Raw genomic sequence first — 16,645 nt, 5'->3', positions numbered from 1 at the left:
CATCAAATTAAAGTTGGATTTCATCGCTAATTCTTGATGACAGTTATGTCATGTGATGAACTGATTAAAGGAATAGGGGGGAATTAGTTTTTTATTAGGCCTAATTGAATCATTTGATGAGGTCACTAAATATGCAGGTTTTGTGTATATCAGATAGCATCAGTCAGTCTGTCATATCAGGACGCCATTCCCCTTTAATCCTCAGCTATCCGACTCAAAACTCCATATGAGGTTTCCATTAAAAACAAGAGCGAGTCAGAAATCCAACTGTATGAGTAAGCATGAAGTTATCCCCCGCTCCTCTTTCCCAACCTGGAGACTGCGCAGAAAGCGTCGGGAAAAAGTGCATGTGCAAGCAGAACTGAGAAAGTTCATAGAGCCGAGGTGCAGGATGTCCCGTTAAGGAGAAAAAAAATCCTCCAGAGGGGCAGAGGCAACACAAGCTGACGGGCTGGAAGGATCGCAACCCGGAGTGAACGGCATTAACCACATTTAAGATAGTATTGTTAACCTGGGGAAATGGGTTTTCCGACGATATTTAGTTGTCGTCGGGTTGGTCTCAAATTGTTTTTGGTTCAGTTCATCGTCTTTCAAGCAACATACGCTGCCCCTTCGCCTATTATCAGGTTTCCTGGAGACGATACTACTCCCAAAACAGACAAAGAAGTTGCTCTGGTAAGTTTATTGGTTGTTATTCCTAAAACTACGCCTAAGTGGGTTAGCCAGCTGTGAATGAGGAGTTCTGATTCCTGAAGCACAAAAAGTGACTGCTGGGGAATAGTTTGTGTATTATTTATTTATTCATTGGACTAATTTACTCCAAGAGAGTTAAACTGTTTTAATATGTGTTTTTTTTCTCTTTTAGCACTATCTGAATAAGTTTTATGGATGCCCACAAGACAGATGTAACCTTATGGTGCTCAAGGATACACTGAAGAAAATGCAAAAGTTCTTTTCTCTGCAAGAAACTGGAGAGATTGATGCCAAAACTGTGGAGATCATGAAAAAGCCCCGCTGTGGCGTCCCAGATGTGGCCAATTACAACTTCTTCCACAGGAAACCCATGTGGCAGAAGAAAGACATCACATACAGGTCAGAGAAATACCATTACCTGCACATTTCTGAAGAAGGATTAGATTAACCTGCACTTTAAGTGAATTCCTGCAAGGGCCATTTTGTGATGGGAGTGGGTCCCAATTCATTTTGTACTCAAGTAATTTTAACTTTATGACTCAAAAAAAGGTAATAACATTACCAAGGGACCCAATACTGTAGATGCATTTCATGTACCACATCAGGACATTATATATGATGTCACAGAAAGGTAAAATAACTTGACCCCACCCAACTGTTACCCATAAGTCAAACCATAAGAGTTGAAAAATACTTCTTAGAATATGTCTGAGTCACTCAATGACACTAACAATCCACCAGTTAGTATTCCCGAAACAGTGTTTGATGAACAGTATAAATTCAAGGCCAGTTAAGAGTCTGTTTACTTTGAGAGATGGGCCACAGCTTGGCCCCAGCTGACCTCCCCCACCCTCTCCGCAACCCCCAGTCCACCCCACTCCCATCCACCCAGTCGTGAAGCGCTTGCATCTTGTGTCTTGCTAACACCAGCATTCCTACACAGTATGTGTCAGGTCTTTTGTTTTCGTTCTGTTTGAGGTTTACAACAATGTGGAATTGGTTTATTTATATCAGCGGTTTTGTGTGCCCTGATCATTCCAGCCCGTCTGCCTGTGTGTTTGTAAGGAAGACTGCGAGCCAAAGACAATAACAACTAAGAGATCTTAGACTGTTTTTAGGAAAAAGGACTGTGTAGACAGGCATATAACAGGGTTTGTGGCTGAACATTGTTTCAGGAAGCATTTTCACCAGATGACTCATATACTGTTATTGGCTGGCTTTAGCTGGATTCTTTTCCATGATCTTAAGAAGAGAAAGTGATAGGTTTATGTACCTTTCAAAATGCGACACTGCAGGACTATCGTGATTACATTGGCCTTTTGTTACTATGATGAGTTTTGTCTTCATTATCCTTTGCTTGTCTTGGTTTAGAGTGAAACTAACTTTGTGTTTACTCCCTAGAATTCTGGGATACAGTCTTGATCTGGATGAGGAAGTCATAAATGATGCTTTCTTCAGAGCCTTCAAAGTATGGAGTGATGTCACCCCACTCTCATTCTCCCGCATCATGGATGGGGAGGCAGACATCATGATTAATTTTGGCCGCAATGGTATGACACGTATATAGATAAGACAGCATATGGATCCTTGCGATATTTGTTAAGTGCCATACTTAAAAGACAACTGCAATGAGACTGCATGCCTGCAACTGAAATATCGTCAACAAATAAAGTTTATTTTATAGCAAATTGACCCCACGTGGCCTCAAAAAACACAGTTTATTATAACCTCTTGGGATGTGGGAAACAATAGTGAATACTTTTAAAAGTTCTTTCAGATCTCAGAGACACTTAATGGGGTCTGAATGGGGCACAGGAATGATAAATTCAAAGATTTTCTCCACAAGAATTACTTAACCACTTTAATAACCAACTTATGATTAAGTGAAGTTGCCTTCCACTTCCAAGCGGAAAATAGAGACCAAGTTTAGAAACAGTTGAACAGAAGTTCACTGCCTTGTTGACTAATGGTGTTGGAGCAGTAACACACGTTATTACAGTGACTATCCACCCTGCCAACCAATACGTTCGGAAACTGTGGTTACAACACTGTCAAATCCAGTCATTGTGATTAAAACAACCACTTGATATTTACACACAGTTATAATATCACTCTGTCTAGCCATAGCTGACCCTGTTGAGAAGGAATTCAGCCGCGATCGTGGAACACAAACAAAAACCAGCCACCACAGAAGATTTGAACTGTTGTTTTAGCAAAAAAAATATATTAAGAAACATTTCATAAAATAAAAAATAAAGAATACACACTAATGTCACATCACGCATTTCCTCTCATGCCACTTACTGACTGACTGGCAAGCTAATAGCTCTATATCATGTGTTGCCTGTTGGAATAAGAAAATCACTTTTGATATTTATGTTGATTGGTTAATCTTGAATGATGTCATTAACAGAGCATGGAGATGGTTACCCATTTGACGGCAAAGATGGCCTCTTGGCTCATGCCTTCGCTCCAGGGCCGGGAATTGGGGGAGACTCCCACTTCGATGACGATGAGCAGTGGACACTGGGAGACGGCCAAGGTAATGGAGAAACACCATTTACAAAAACAAAGAAGTGTATCGCAAAGGCTCCACTATTTCCCACTTCAGCTGTAGCAATATAATTAGTATCAGTAAGATAGATGGAGTTCAGTCTTTTTAAAAACAAATTAAAGGAAGCTTTCGAGTAGGGGTGATGTGAATTTGATTAACAGCTTAAGTACGTGTCAGTTGAGATGACAGGACCCTAATTTTGACATTGATAACACTAATTTGACTTTCAGATACTTTGTTTTGATTGTCTTAACTTTGTCTGAACTTTCTGGCTCTCAGTATGGTAAATCTCAGCCATCTGGAAGCTGAATAGAAAAAAACTCTCTGTTGCCTGCATTTCTATTAGCGCACATTGGCCCAGATAGTTTTATGTATTTCCCATTATTCAGATCCTCTTGTCTGAATTTATCACTTGTGTGAATGGACTATTTTCTTATTATATCAGTGCTTTTACAATGTTTATACTGTTGCTTATAATGCTTATACAGTACCTTGCTTTTGAACTAGTGACCATTACTTCTTAAATGTCTTCTCATAGTCTAGGAAGCAACGTCTTTCCATTTAGTTCAAAACAATATCAAATTTTACTTGCAGGAACTTTGAACGTGCTTGAGCAGGTAGCCTCTCATACTGAACACCATCTCACCTTTATATGGATGACAGTAATGCAGTGTATTAAGGAATTACAGTAAATGTGGTTAAGCATCAACAGGCATCGGCATGATCCTTTATCTTTTTAACAGTGGTGAAGGCGAAGTTTGGCAATGCTGATGGAGAGTTCTGTAAATTCCCCTTCCTGTTCATGGGCACTGAGTACAACAGCTGTACGTCCCAGGGCCGTGACGATGGCTTCCTGTGGTGCTCCACCACTTACAACTTTGATGAAGATGGCAAATATGGATTCTGCCCTCATGAATGTAAGTTTGTTATGTGGTTCCCCTTTATTTTTGACGTAATATACAGTAATATGAATAAAATGGCATTGCAGTGTTTCTTAACATATTCTTCCTTGGTTTACATAGACTACACTTTTGTGGCCCCATTAGACCATAGTAGCATTGTTGTCGTGTCCTACTTGTATATTACTGAACCACAAAAACATGAAGTAGTTTGGTAAGTGTTTTCTATAGAGGCAAAGTACTACTTCATATCAGATTATTGCTATATTCAAAGCTGCTCTGCTGATTTTGGACAGAAAGAAAGTAGGTTGGACCATATGCCAGGAAACTGTTGTTTTTTTTGTTTTTTTTTTGTTTGGAGTGGAATATGGAATATTTCTTTTCCAAGTTACTGCCCCACTTTAGAACACTGGGCTTTGTCAAACATTTTGTTTATCTGTGTTATGTTGCTGTCCATGGTACTAACATGATCACATGCCCATTACAACAAACTGCCAAAGTACACATGTACTAAGTTGTTTTATATGATGAGAACACAACTGAGAACTGTTTATTCTGCAGCCGTCTGTTCTGTTAAGCTTTTGTATTGAGGTAAAAAAATTTCCATTCCACATACTTTCTTAATTATAGTTTATCTTCTTTAAATTGTATGGGTTGTAGTAGCAATGGTCACGTAGGAACTGGAGCTAATTCTTTAAAGGCAATTAACTACATTTACCTTTGTTAACCTTTGTTCTACAGTACTATTCACCATGGGTGGAAATGCAGAAGGCTCTCCATGTAAGTTCCCCTTCACCTTTCAGGGGGAGAAGTATGATGGATGCACCACTCAGGGCAGAGATGACGGTTACCGCTGGTGTGCCACTACTGACGACTATGACCGTGACAAATCCTTCGGGTTCTGTCCTGAAACAGGTGGGTGGTGTCATACACTGTCTGTTATGTCAGACTACTCTCGTCACAGAGTCAACTAGGATGCAGCCAATTTCCTTTACTGTCATAAAGATGCTGACATAGTGTAGGCGTGTATACTGCTGTATACATTGTCTTCATTTTATGTGCTTGCATAGATGCATATAGTACATTTTACTGTCTGTGTTTATTCTCTGTGCTGGAATGCTCCAGTTGGGGTTTTCGGTCTTGCTCGTGGTCTGCTGAATGACTGTGAAAGTATTTTAATGTGCAGTGGCAGGGCTTATTTTCCATTCTGTCAGAGGGAATGGTTTTAGGTTTGAGGTAGTGTAGTAGGGAGGGAGAGACAGTAAGATAGACAGAGAGAGGTACAGCCACTGGGGCTTTCATCTGGTTCTAATTGATTAGGAATGTAGCTTTGTTGTAATGCCTTGTGTGATAGCTTGTGCTGAATAAGAAATGATTTTTCTTTAAAACAGCATAAAACCAGTCTTGCCAAATTGAAAATGATCTCTCTGAAAGCAAATCAATTTGGGTGGGTGCTTCTTGGTTTTGTTCCAGGTGGATTAGTTATTGATGTTGTGTGTGTTGTGCCAGCTGCTTTCATGATGTTGTTTTCAACATCATCTGCCTTGATTTCACAATATAATACAAACCAAAGTGCTCTGGAGAAAAACAATTGGCATATGAATGAGTTCATAAGACAGTGAGATGAACTGAGGTCACTGCACATTTCACTTTTACTCCCCCCCCCTCCTCCAGCTATGTCAACGGTGGGAGGAAACGCAGAAGGAAGCCCTTGTGTCTTCCCTTTCACCTTCCTGGGAGACACCTATGATTCCTGCACCGCATCTGGACGCAGCGACGGCAAAATGTGGTGCGCCACCACCAAGAGCTATGATGATGACCGCAAATGGGGTTTCTGTCCTGACCAAGGTATGAAGGCATGGGCCAGTAGTATTTGTGGGCATTTCTTGCTGTAGTTGTGAGAATAGCAGCCAAGTGGCTTTGCCACAAAGGACAAATGACTGTGTGCCAATCAGTTTAGATAATTACAAAAACTATCTATTAATTGCCCTCAGTAGTTCAGACAACTGTCTGTCAGTCAGAATCGAGGGGATTGTGATTTTATTTATTCTGTACATGTTTAAAGGAGCTATTTGTAGGTTTTGCTATGCTACACAACCAGCGTTAATGGCTATTTACTTACCAGTCTGGAAGACACATTGCAGGTTCAGAGTCCAACTTAATTTCTTTACTCGCCAAGAGCTGTTTCCAGCGGTGGAAAGCAATGCTAACATTAAATCTTGTCTGTATCACATCTTTTCTTTCACTGAAGTTAGCACACTAACCTGCTAGCCTGTCTTGTCACTTTTCGATAGCGACTCACTGTAGCCTCAAGTCTGCCCTGAAGACGTAGCACTGCTCAGAGTGCAAATTGTAACCTTTTGTCTTGTCTATGCCCAAACCTCTTGTCAAGCGATTACAAAAAAACACTTTCAGCTGCAGAGAAAACTTACAAATAGTCCCTTTAAAGAATAATTCATCATACTAACGTAATCCAACTTTATCCACCTTCAAACGCACTGATGTGTTTCTGATGTGAAGATTCTCTATGTTCATTTTTTCACATGTTTTTTAGGCTACAGTTTGTTCCTGGTTGCAGCCCATGAGTTTGGTCATGCCCTTGGCTTGGAGCATTCTCAGGACCCCGGAGCATTGATGGCCCCAATTTACACCTTCACTAAAGACTTTAGACTTTCTCAGGATGACATCAAAGGCATCCAGGAGCTCTACGGTGAGATGAAATGTCATTTGTGGCTAGTTTCCCGGACAGGGATTAAGTCTAATCAGAGAACAAAAAAAGTGTATTTTCCTTATCAGAAGCCAGGACAGATTAATGTACTGCAAGTGTGTAATTATTCTGGTAAATCTCTTAAAATCAGGTGTGCCGACAGACAAGCCTCTGCCTCCAACTCAGGGTCCAGTCACTCCAATGGACATCTGTAAGGAGCCAGTTATCTTTGATGCTATAGCACAAATCAGAGGAGAGACCTTCTTCTTCAAGGACAGGTAATCACATCAGACAGGAAATCCTAATATTGTTTTGAGCTGAACTAGACTTCACCAAGTGTGCATTGTTTGAATGTGCTAGCTGCAATGTTTTCATTAGCTCCATGTTTTGCTCTCTCGAAACTTGCAAGTGCTGCCAAAGTCTGGCTGAATTTCCTGTCTGTGATCAATGGGAAGAATGAAAAAACAAAACCCAATAGCCTACTTCTGGCTTTATGACTTGTGTAAGTGCAATAAGGCAGTCTACATAAGTTGGATTTCATAATCATTTCCCCACAAACAATGAGCAGTTTGACATGAGGTTTCCTGTTAATTATTGTTTCTCATCTTGCAGTCTTGTGTCACTTGAAGATTGCGGGTTAGATGCTTGTTTCATGATGTGACAATTAGTAAGAGGGAAAAACAAGCTATTCCTCCATGCATGCAGTGACAACCAAAACGGTCATCAGTCATAAACACAGTCTACAGTTCTCTCCTCCACCGGCGCCAGTAAATCCAAAGACTTGTAAGATTACTGTGTCTACTGGCTGACCCTGTGTAGAAGAGGAGTTTCATGAAGTGCTGTGGTTTGGTCAACAGTCATTGTGAGTCAGTTCATTTTCCCGTACAAAGGTGGGCATTCTCTAAAACAGCTGAAGTTTATTACAGTCAAAGTCTCATGAAGTTCACTTAGAACAAAAACAATAATGTGGGAAAAGGAACTGATAGAAAACACAAATAGCGTCCCTTGTTAGTTATGATGTTTAAAATTTATAGATGTGCTGTATATTATCAACTCCTTGCAATTTCAAGGTTCAGAGTTGTATATCTCTCATGGCCGTTTTGGAAAACTGTCCAAAGTAAACAGGCCAGCAGACGTCCGTACCAAAGAGTGTAGTCTTTCAGTTAGCCTGGTCTTCCTCCCCCGAGAACCTGGACTTAGAAACTGGGAGAAACAAGCCACAATCCTGCTCACAAATCCTGCTTTAATACAGAATTACTTTTCACCTTTCTGTGCTTCTTTTCCACACATTCGCAGTGATCGACAGAGCAGCACATGAACTCACATGGTGCTCTGTGGACCATGAAACTTTGGCCCAGTTTTTGGAAATCAAGCTGGTTCGAGACTTAATTCTCTTTGATGCTTCAGACTGAGTTATAACTATGAAAAAGAAAGATAAACTTACCTGTTCATCGTCTGTGCTGTCCCCTAGGCTTAGGCGAATATCGCAATATTTCCTGCCATATTTTGCCATATTGTATTTTTCATAATGTCTAAATATATTTTGGGGTATCAGTAGATGTGATATTCATTGTGTACCCTGTTCTATGTGAATGATGGGACTCGGCTGCTATTTGGTTTTCTGCAGCTTGGCCTATTTCAACAGATGTTTAAACTATCATTATCCTTTGCAATGGTTTGTTCAGCAGCTCACTGTCTTTGTTGGCTCTCGTCCGTAATCATAAGGCTTTGTACTGTATGAAATTTTGAGCAATTATTAATCTGATATGCCTCTCATATGGGAGGGAGAAAATTTGAGGACAGAGTTCTCTCAAGGCACTGAAGTGAGAGAGTATGTGGAATGGAACTGTACAGTAGAGTATAACTCTCCAAAGTGTGAGATTAGTAAAGTTTTAGTATGGGCCTGTTGCTTTGACCTTCACAGCGACTTAATGAGATGCCTGAAGGACCATGTCAGGCTTGTAAGCTGTAGAGTTTTGCAATAAGCTAGCTTCAGAGGGAAGGAGCAGTGCCCTCTGGGCTCCTGGACTAATGCTCACTTGATTCTTCTATTGTACAAGTTGGATTCCCTCTTTTCTCCTGGCGTGGCATGTTTATAGTGTAGGACAAATCTTGACATGATGGAATGAGCAATGCTTGTAGCATTCCCTGAGCTCAGCATTTAAGTGTGTCTGTCTGTCTGTCTGGGGGCTTAAGGAGAAGCCAATTATACTGTCCGTCTCACAGAGATAGTTTGGTCAACCCACTATTTAGGTTCCTTGTGTATTTATGACCGTAATTTTACAGAACAGATATTCACATAGGCAACACATGCTCATGTGCTTGTATCCTAGCATGTAGCCACAGCTAGAGGTTGATTGTAAACAGCATTTTCTGCAGTGTTATGACCCTAAGTCATAATGTGTGGGTCTATTTGTATTCAACAGTAGTTGTCATCCTTAAGATTTCAGTCCTGCCAAATCTGACAAAACACGTGGTGTCGATGGTAACAGATATTGCAGTTGAACACTAAAGCAAACATTCGCTCAGCAGCCACTTTGTTAGAAATACATCAGAAGAGAATCTGGTGTATTCTCTTACAACACAACCAAACTCATGTTTGTCAGGCAAGAATAATTTCAACCACAATCTGATTTAATGCTGCACATGATGCCAGTATTTTTCCACACAACAGCAGGTCACAGGAAAGTAGGTCGTCTTGCAAAGGAGTTGGAGTTACAGTATATAGCCGCTGACAAAATTTTCCAAAAATGACCATTGTTTGATGTTGGGTTTTGTTTGCTGTTTCAAAATAAAAGAAACTTTTTTTGCCAGTTAGACACTTTTAATGTGAAGCTGCAGCAGTAGGAAATGCTCTATTGGTGTGGACAGTGAATTACATGCATGCATTGTTTTCCTGTGAATCGCTTGTGCATACATGGGCAATCTAAATCTAGTATAGAGTACTGAGAACATCTTTTCAAGTACCACCCGACAGCAAGGAGATAACACATGAAGGTTTTGTCGTTGGACCTTTAGGTAAATACAGTGTGTTTGCCAGTCTTAGTCCATTTACAGCAAATCACATATTTAACGCACAGACATTCTCTAAGGCATCTTATGATTTAGAGTTTTTAAAGTTTAAACTTGTCTGTGATGTAGAATCAATTAAAGTGCTATCGTGGCTGCTGATATTTCTGTCTAAATTACATGATTGTTGCATTGCAATGCAGTGCAGATGTTTAACATCAACTTGTGTCAGCACACAGGTATAACATTACTTTGATAACAACACATACAGGAAGAATAGATTACTACTACAAGGTTTGAAGTCTCAGCAGTTATATAATTATACTGTACGAAAGAAAACTGGAAACCAGTGGCTGCCTGGGTATAACAAAAAATGGAAAAACATTACCAGTGCTTTGGAAAAACCTCTTTCTATTCTTTAAATCTGTCCTCTTAACCAGACACTTTTTATTGAATGGATGCAAGATGAAAACACAGAGGGAGGAAAGGACGGTGTTAGAGATATGATACAAAATTAAAGCCTTAGGGAAATTGTTGGTACATGGCATAAATTTTGTAAACCGATCCACAAGAACACAGATAAAATAATGCAATTTATAGATGATTCGTTCAGATTGGATTTCATTCTGACAAGTGAATAAACAACTATGTGCATGTGGTATGTATGCATGCTATTCAAGTTCTGTATATAAGGTTTTAGTCTCATCTTCAATTTGTCATTATCACAGCTCATCTTTGCAATTGGTAGATTCTTTTTCTTTTTAAAAAATAGGTCAGTGGAAAAGAGTTTGGGGAGCTGCCGTTGTTGTGCAGCTGTGTATTGGAAATCCGGGCAAGATGGGTCTTGTTCCGCTGGCGTCGGCAGCCTTAGTCCTAACGAGAACCAGATGCTCATGAATCAGGCCATTGTGGCTGGCTCAGTCAGTGAAGCACTTGCACTAAAACCCCCTCTCTCTCTCTCTCACACACACACACACAGACTCTCCCCACCTCCTCATCAACCCCCACTGCCCCTCTTTCAAACTCACTCTCATTTCACCCCCGGCTCATCTACCTTACAATCGCTCACCCGCTCATTCTCTGTGTGCCAGGTTCCTGTTCAGATCAGTCAACTTCAGAAGCAAGCCCAACGGCCCTATGCTAGTGGCCACCTACTGGCCCGACCTGCCTGTCAAGATAGATGCTGCCTATGAAAACCCATTGGAGGAAAAAACAGTCTTCTTTGCAGGTATGCTGGAGTAGACAAGTTACTGTGAAAAAACAGCTGATCTAATCCTTGCTCAATGTTGATGTCATATTACATGAACTGTGCATATTATCCCTGTGCTTCTTTGGTGATCTCAGAAACGGAGAGTTCCACTTCTATGAGTAATGCAGAGGTGTCTTCACTTTTTTATTTTTTTACCATTTGGATGCTTTTCCCTTAACGGTCAAGCACTTCTACGAACTGAAACATTAGGAGAAGCAGGAATGTTGGCTGGGCACTCTTGTGTGCAGTGTGCAGTGTGTGCACTCTCGGGACACTTGAGATATTCCACCATAGTTATTAGTGGTTTATGATGCGTTCCTTGCATTTTACTAATATGACAATCTTCCTGAATACTGATGAGGTTTACATAATATATTTGTCAGCTTTGAAGACATTAGCAGCGGAGTTGGTTTGGCTATACGGGGAGAGTTACTACCCTGGATGGTTAATGCATGATCTCACACTCATGATATGATATAGTTGGTGAATAGATTTATAGGAAGATGGGATAAAATCTTGTTTAACATTCCTGTGTTAAAAAAAGTTCCATCAGCATAACACATGTCTTTCTTTTCTACTTTTTTCTCCCAGGCAACGAGATGTGGGTCTACAAAGCAGATCAGTTGGAGAGAGGTTACCCCAAGAGGCTCTCCAGCCTTGACCTTCCCACAGACCTGCAGCAAATCGACGCTGCATTCAACTTTAGGAAGAATAGAAAGACTTACCTATTTGCTGGGGACAAATTCTGGAGGTAACGTTTGCAACCATTTATGAGCCTCAAACCCTTGTCTGACACACCCTAACTTGTGCTGTTGCTGTCATTACTTCTTATTGCAGTGCTTGGCTACGTCTGGATCTAGTTAGTGTTTGGTGTGACTAAACTGTACTGTAAACCACAACAGCTCTGTCTGCCCTTGCACAACATGGGGATTCATGATGACTGGTTTGGAAGGTTTCATTTCCATGGGAAAGTATGAGTATGTTTATTAAAGGATGCACTTTTACTGTTACGTGTGTACAGATATGATGAAGATAAGAAGAAGATGGACCCTGGCTTCCCCAAACTTATTGCCGATTCCTGGAATGGCATCCCAGATGGCATAGACTCTGCCTTCAGTCTTAATGGCATTGGTAAAAAAAATCTTTCTTTTTATATAGCTTGTGAGTGGATAAGGAAACTTTTGCCATAAGCTAGAAGCAGGAGTTGCTAGAAGACTCACAATGACAATGACACATAGAGGGTATAATGTTTACTATTTGCATCATCTTAGTTTAACTTTTTTTTAACTAAGCATTCTAACATTTGATTATTAGTAGTACACAAAGAATACAGTTGAGGATGGAGTTTGACCTCATTGAGACACCACAAGAAATGTAAGAGGATCACCAAAGTTATTACAATTCATCCTCTGAGAATCATGCATGTCTGTGCAAAATGTTGTGTTCGTCCACTTAGTAGATGTGAAAACATTTCACTGGAAAAGTGAAAAATTCAACTTGCTGGTAATGCTAGAGGAAAAGTCATGGGATCATTATTAGGATTCATCATCTGGAGCTGTGGACATCTGCACCAAACTTCAGTTCCATCAGTAGTTGATGGATCTGATATTTCACTAAAAACCAAAAAGGTCAACTTCACAGTGGCACTAGAGAAACAGTCAAGGAATAGTAAGTCATTAGGATTCATCCACTTGTGACCATGAATGTCTGTTCAAAATTTCATGGCAATACAACCAATAGCTGTGGAGATATTTCAGTTGGACCACATAGTGGACCAACCGATAGCCATCCCTAGAGCAGTGTCACTAATGTAGCTAGAATGAACCAGTGACCACATCACTTTGTGACAACATGAAGACCACAAACATAAACTAACCTTTTACACCATGACACGCTACATAAATATACTAATCTCAAGGGGAGATGACAAGAATTGTATAAAAGTAAACCAAAGATGGTCACTGTTCTGGTTGTAAATCAAAGAATGGAGACAAGACGGCAAAAGGCGTCCTGGGCCTACACCTTTGTTTGTGTCTTTAAGTAGAGTTTTTGTGGTTTTTGTAGTCTTTTGGCTTGAAAGTGACCTGTGCGGTGTGCTAGTTCTCTGCAGACTGGCTTTCCTTCTGGTAAGATTGAAGACAAATCCAATCAGCTCTATCAGCGAGTCTGGCACTGTGCCTCTGTCAATAAAAATGTTCATATACCAGAACTCAGCAAGCAGTGATGATGCCATCTAGCCAGAAGTGAACTGTTTAGAGGAACTGACTTTGCAGAGAAGATAAAGTAAAACAGGCCAAAGGGAGGAGTTCTGGAGTTAGGGAGTCATCTGTGGTCTAATGTTGATAAAAGGAGACAGTCAGTGGGAGAGCAGTTGCTTTATATCTCTTGCTCAATTCTTGAATTTGCTGTGAGTGAATAACACATGACAGGTTATGTTTGCTTTGCTTGCTAGTGAACAGGGCATTGCAGTACAAGACATCCAGTCTGTGGCTGTGAATTTTAGGCAATGATACTGGTAAACTTCCTCTGAGACTGTCACTGTCAGCCATGTATCCTTGGGGTTAGAGGTGGTATGTAGATTTTTGTCGATGGCAAGCAACCAGGGATTTTTCCATTACTGCTCTCCTAACATACACACGGCACTGTAGGCATCACATAGCCCCTTCCCCACACAGTGAACAAACAAATTTCTATAAAGAAAGTCTGTTCCCTTCCACAGAGGTGCCTCTGTATGCTTCCTGATTAGCATAATTCAGAGAGAGAGAGGCCCAAGGCCTGATCGAGACTGATTGCACTGTTAGTCTATATGCTTTTATTAGCTTGATTATTTTACTGGTAGTTTTTTCCTTGTTTTACAAAAAACGAAACAATTTTTTATGCTGCGAAGACTTAACTCAAGCAAGTATTTTCAACTCACTGTGTATTCTGCTTGATTTTTTTAACAGATTACAGCTACTTCTTCAAAGGCAACCACTATTTCAAACTGGAAGACAGCAGCTTGAAGATTGTCAAGTTGGGCGAAATCACAAAGGACTGGCTCGGTTGTTGAGCATTTCCAAAATGTCTCGCAACTTGCTAATTCCTGTAATGATGTCTGGCCTCATGAGGACATTGCTATAGTATTGTACACAACTTGAGGTCGCCGCAGTGCACACTGTTGTAAGTTTTTATCCTGGCAACTATGCACGCTTCTGTGGGAGACATGTCCCTTCCAGCCTGTATAACAAGCCTCCAGCTTTGCAGAAAGGCACCATGGGACCTTCTACACAGGCTGAACATAGGCAACTGGATATTTGCTATATTACTGTGTGATATTGACATTGTATTTGTTATGCTGATGCAGATTTATTACAATATGTACCCCCTGTTTTTAATTGTTTTATAGTTTTTTGGTTTGTTTTTTTTAAACTCAGACATCAGGTATGTCCACACTGCATTGAACGCAGTGCTATACTGTGCTGTGAGATATTGCCGTTTTATGCAAATTTGATTCTGAAAGGTTGTTTTACACCATATGAGGAATTCGTGTTGGCTTAGAATCACTTCTATGTCCAGTGTACTAGGTGCAGTTTTATAAATGTATCAGTTTTAATTAATTAATTTTGTCATTGTTGAGCAATACATTTGAAAAAATGAATTTGCACAATGTGTCTGACCGAAAATGGTGCTTTAGAGATTGCTTCTTGCATATAGTCCTAAATATACATATATATATACACAACTTATATTCAGTGTAACTATGTCTGATGGGACTACTTAGTATTCTCTGAATGTCAGTAGTAGTATTCGCAGGCACACATTATTCTTCATTTGGTTAGCACTTTTTATAGGACTATACAAGGGAACTACACAATATGGAGACCAAATTATTGCCATGGCAACTCCATGTTGCATTTCCCTTCACTAATGGTACAGAAAGATTAAAGGCACAGGTTGCCTCTAGAGGCTGTATAGGTTTGCTGCATGATGGAATCATGACAAGAGTACCGCAGTAGTATTGTTTAATAATCTTTTTTTATATTCTCTTTTCTTTCTTGGGTTTTAGCAATACAGTCATTGTGTTTTGTGTTGTTTTTAATGCTTGTGCACTTTGTTACTGTCATCAATAAAGATGAAAGATGGTCAATATAATGTGGATCAGTGATAAACAGAGGAGGAGCTCCATATAGTTTGCAGCCTTGTGGGTTGACACAGTTACGAGCGTTCACAATCAAGCTTGTGAGGCAACCAAATAACTGTGGTGGAAAAATGTTTCAGATCATTTTCTTTCAGCAAAAGTAGCAAAACCACAATGTAAAAGTATTTTGTTACAAGTAAACATCCTGCATTGAAGTAATAAGTGTGTATTATCAGCACAACATACTTACATACAACATACAAAAGTAAAAGTACTTGTCATGTAGATAGAACAGCCCCTGTAAGTTATATAGGATAATTCAATCTATAACAACACATGATATTTTATAAACAGATCATATCTTTTGTATGGAAAATCTGAATTTGCGAAGTAACTACTAGTAGTAAAATATATGTATAATGTAATGGAGTTAAAAATACAATATTTCATCCTAAAATGTAGAATGAGAATGAAATGGTATTAAAATTATTTCAAAACTGTACTTGAGTACATGCTCTTTCCATCCAGCTAAGTTAGTTAGTTAGTTAGTATTTTATTAAGTCATCACACATAATACAATAAGTATAAACAATACAGACAGTATAAACAAATCACCAGTCTATGTATTAGGTAGTGACTGAACAGGCTCAGGCAGAAGCAAAATGCAACATTCTTGTCAATTTAAAGGTTGCATAAACGATCATCACTGCCACTAGATGTGGCAATAGATCAGCAGCATCTCAGACCAAAGCACATGCTCCATGATATGTTCCACAGCAATGCTGCCAGTAAGCTAACTAGCGATAGCAACATTTTCCAAACACATTCATAATATCTGTAGCAAGTTAGCTAACGTTTTAAAGCCTTCAATAGCCGGTCACTAGGGAAAACAGACATGTAACATTATGTAGTCATCAAGTTACACACACGTGGAAGAGAAGAAAAGCCAGTCCTGAGACAAGCTGGAGCCATTTAGCAGCTTGTAAGGCTCTTCATCTCGGTAAAGCCAGACCAGTATTGGCTCCACAGCCGGACTGGGAAAGAAATGAAGACTTGGACTTATCCACTGGGATCGGCCCTACGAATGACACTGATGGAGCCAGTGAAAACTTTTAACATTTTTTGGATGATTTGACAGCTCCCTTTCAACAGCAAACGTTCTTTTCATTTTTACCCAAGGGAAAATAAATTTGTATTGTCTGCAAAATTAACAAATCCTAACAAATGAGTATCATTACAAATACCATAAAGTATTAAAGTATCAAGAAACAAACAACCAATCCCTGGGGTACTCCACAGGTGACCTTTGCTAAATGATTACATAGATCAGAGGTCTTACAATAGAGTCAAAGACTTCCTTAATAATTACCATATCAATGAAATAATATCAGTTGAACTTTTGTTTTTAAATTGTCTT

General features: G+C 39.8%; 1 protein-coding gene across 1 annotated transcript; it reads left to right on the top strand.

The window, feature by feature from the left end:
* Positions 1-313: 313 nt before the first annotated feature.
* On the top strand, positions 314-15,728 carry mmp2 (matrix metallopeptidase 2). Its single transcript, XM_056374192.1, has 13 exons — positions 314-675; positions 866-1,092; positions 2,095-2,243; positions 3,107-3,235; positions 3,991-4,164; positions 4,888-5,061; positions 5,821-5,994; positions 6,701-6,856; positions 7,005-7,131; positions 10,954-11,090; positions 11,703-11,862; positions 12,133-12,242; positions 14,057-15,728. Exons 1-13 carry the CDS (start codon positions 520-522, stop codon positions 14,158-14,160), a joined length of 1,977 nt encoding a protein of 658 aa, XP_056230167.1. The 5' UTR covers positions 314-519; the 3' UTR covers positions 14,161-15,728.
* The last annotated feature ends 917 nt before the right edge of the window (positions 15,729-16,645 follow it).

Source organism: Seriola aureovittata, chromosome 1 (assembly GCF_021018895.1).
Source record: "Seriola aureovittata isolate HTS-2021-v1 ecotype China chromosome 1, ASM2101889v1, whole genome shotgun sequence".
NCBI classification, from domain to species: Eukaryota; Metazoa; Chordata; class Actinopteri; order Carangiformes; family Carangidae; genus Seriola; species Seriola aureovittata.
Note: the sequence above shows the minus strand (reverse complement) of the source record. Positions and strands in the feature narration are given on the sequence as shown.